This window comes from Suricata suricatta, chromosome 5 (genome assembly GCF_006229205.1).
Source record: "Suricata suricatta isolate VVHF042 chromosome 5, meerkat_22Aug2017_6uvM2_HiC, whole genome shotgun sequence".
Classification (NCBI taxonomy): domain Eukaryota; kingdom Metazoa; phylum Chordata; class Mammalia; order Carnivora; family Herpestidae; genus Suricata; species Suricata suricatta.
The window spans coordinates 3,059,876-3,061,289 of NC_043704.1; the positions used below are offsets into that span (position 1 = coordinate 3,059,876).

At 39.5% G+C, this 1,414-nt stretch overlaps 1 protein-coding gene across 1 annotated transcript; it reads left to right on the top strand.

The window, feature by feature from the left end:
* Window positions 1–4: 4 nt before the first annotated feature.
* Window positions 5–579, top strand: LOC115292541 (uncharacterized protein C3orf38 homolog; the record flags this gene model as incomplete). Its single annotated transcript, XM_029940613.1, is given in 2 exon segments — window positions 5–272; window positions 275–579. Coding segments are annotated over 2 exon segments (573 nt in total), but the record flags the coding sequence as incomplete, so codon positions are not given.
* Between the last annotated feature and the right edge of the window lie 835 nt (window positions 580–1,414).

Genomic DNA, 1,414 nt, shown 5'->3' on the forward strand with positions numbered 1-1,414 from the left:
TCTGGGACCACCTCAAGATGAATGGGGGCCACAGCACTTCTGGCACGATGTCAAGCTTAGGTTTTACTACAACACCTCTGAACCAAATGTGATAGACTACCATGCTGCGGAAATTGTAAGCCTTCATCTGCTGTCACTCGTGAAAAAAGAGTGTCTTTTTCTCAGTCCCAACCTAGATTCCCGGGGACTGAAATGTGCTGCTTCTCCCCATGGTCTAGTCATGGTTGGGGTTGCTGGAACTGTCCACCGAAGGAACACTTGTTTGGGCATTTTCAAAAAATTTTTGGACTCATACACTGCCCTTTTGTGGAAAATACTTGGAAAATCAAATTTATCAATCTGAGGATTATTGGAGAGCATTCTCTTGCTCCTGGAACATTAGTGAAACCAGCTATTACATTTGAACCTAGTGATCTAGAGGCCTTTTATAATGTAATTACGTTATGTGGTACCAACGAAGCCCACCTTAATGCAAGGCAGGCATTGGGTAGTGGAACTGGGAACCAGGCTTTACGCAGTGGTGATGAGGCGTTGTTGAGCAGAAGAGAGCTGAGTTTACCCAGCCCTCTGAAGCACTGAGCACCATCTGTCAGTCTACGAAAACCTATACAGAAACTCTTCCAAATATCGCCTCAGGAATGTTTAAGGGATTTCAGATGGGGAGGATCGCCCTATTTTAGTTGAAGTATCTTTCTTGACTACAGACTAATATATTATGTGAGTACTTGCCTCTTTCTACCTGAGTTGCAGCAAATGTTCCGAGAGCTTAATGCAGTTCATCAAATAAATCCCACGTTAGATGGTATGACTGACAGTGTGCCTTAGAGACCAGGTAATGCTTTCATTTTACTTCGTGAGTATTCTAATATCTGTACTTTTCATGTGCGAGAGATTTAATGGAAACTCAAAGGTTATCTTAGGAAACTTGAATAACATTTGCACACAGAACGTTCAATACTTTAGCAGGGAGACAAAAACTTACTTTGCCTTTTTAAAATTTGAGAAACGTTTCTTGAAAATTAACTATAGTAGTCCAAGCTGATCTAAGCCTTCAGCTAATAGTTTTATAGATCATTTATTGTAATACCATATAAAGGAAACATACTGTTGACATTTTTAAAAAGGTGCCCAGATGCAAAAATACTCAACAAGATACTAGCAAATCGAATTCAACAGCATATAAAAAGAATTATCCATCATGATCAAGTGGGATTCATTCCTGGGTTACAGGGATGGTTCAATATCCGCAAATCCATCAACGTGATTCATCACATTAACAAAAGAAAGGATAAGAACCATATGATCCTGTCGATAGATGCAGAAAAAGCATTTGACAAAATACAGACCCTTTCCTAATAAAAACCCTTGAGAAAGTCAGAATAGAAGGAACTTACCTAAACATTATAAGAGCAGT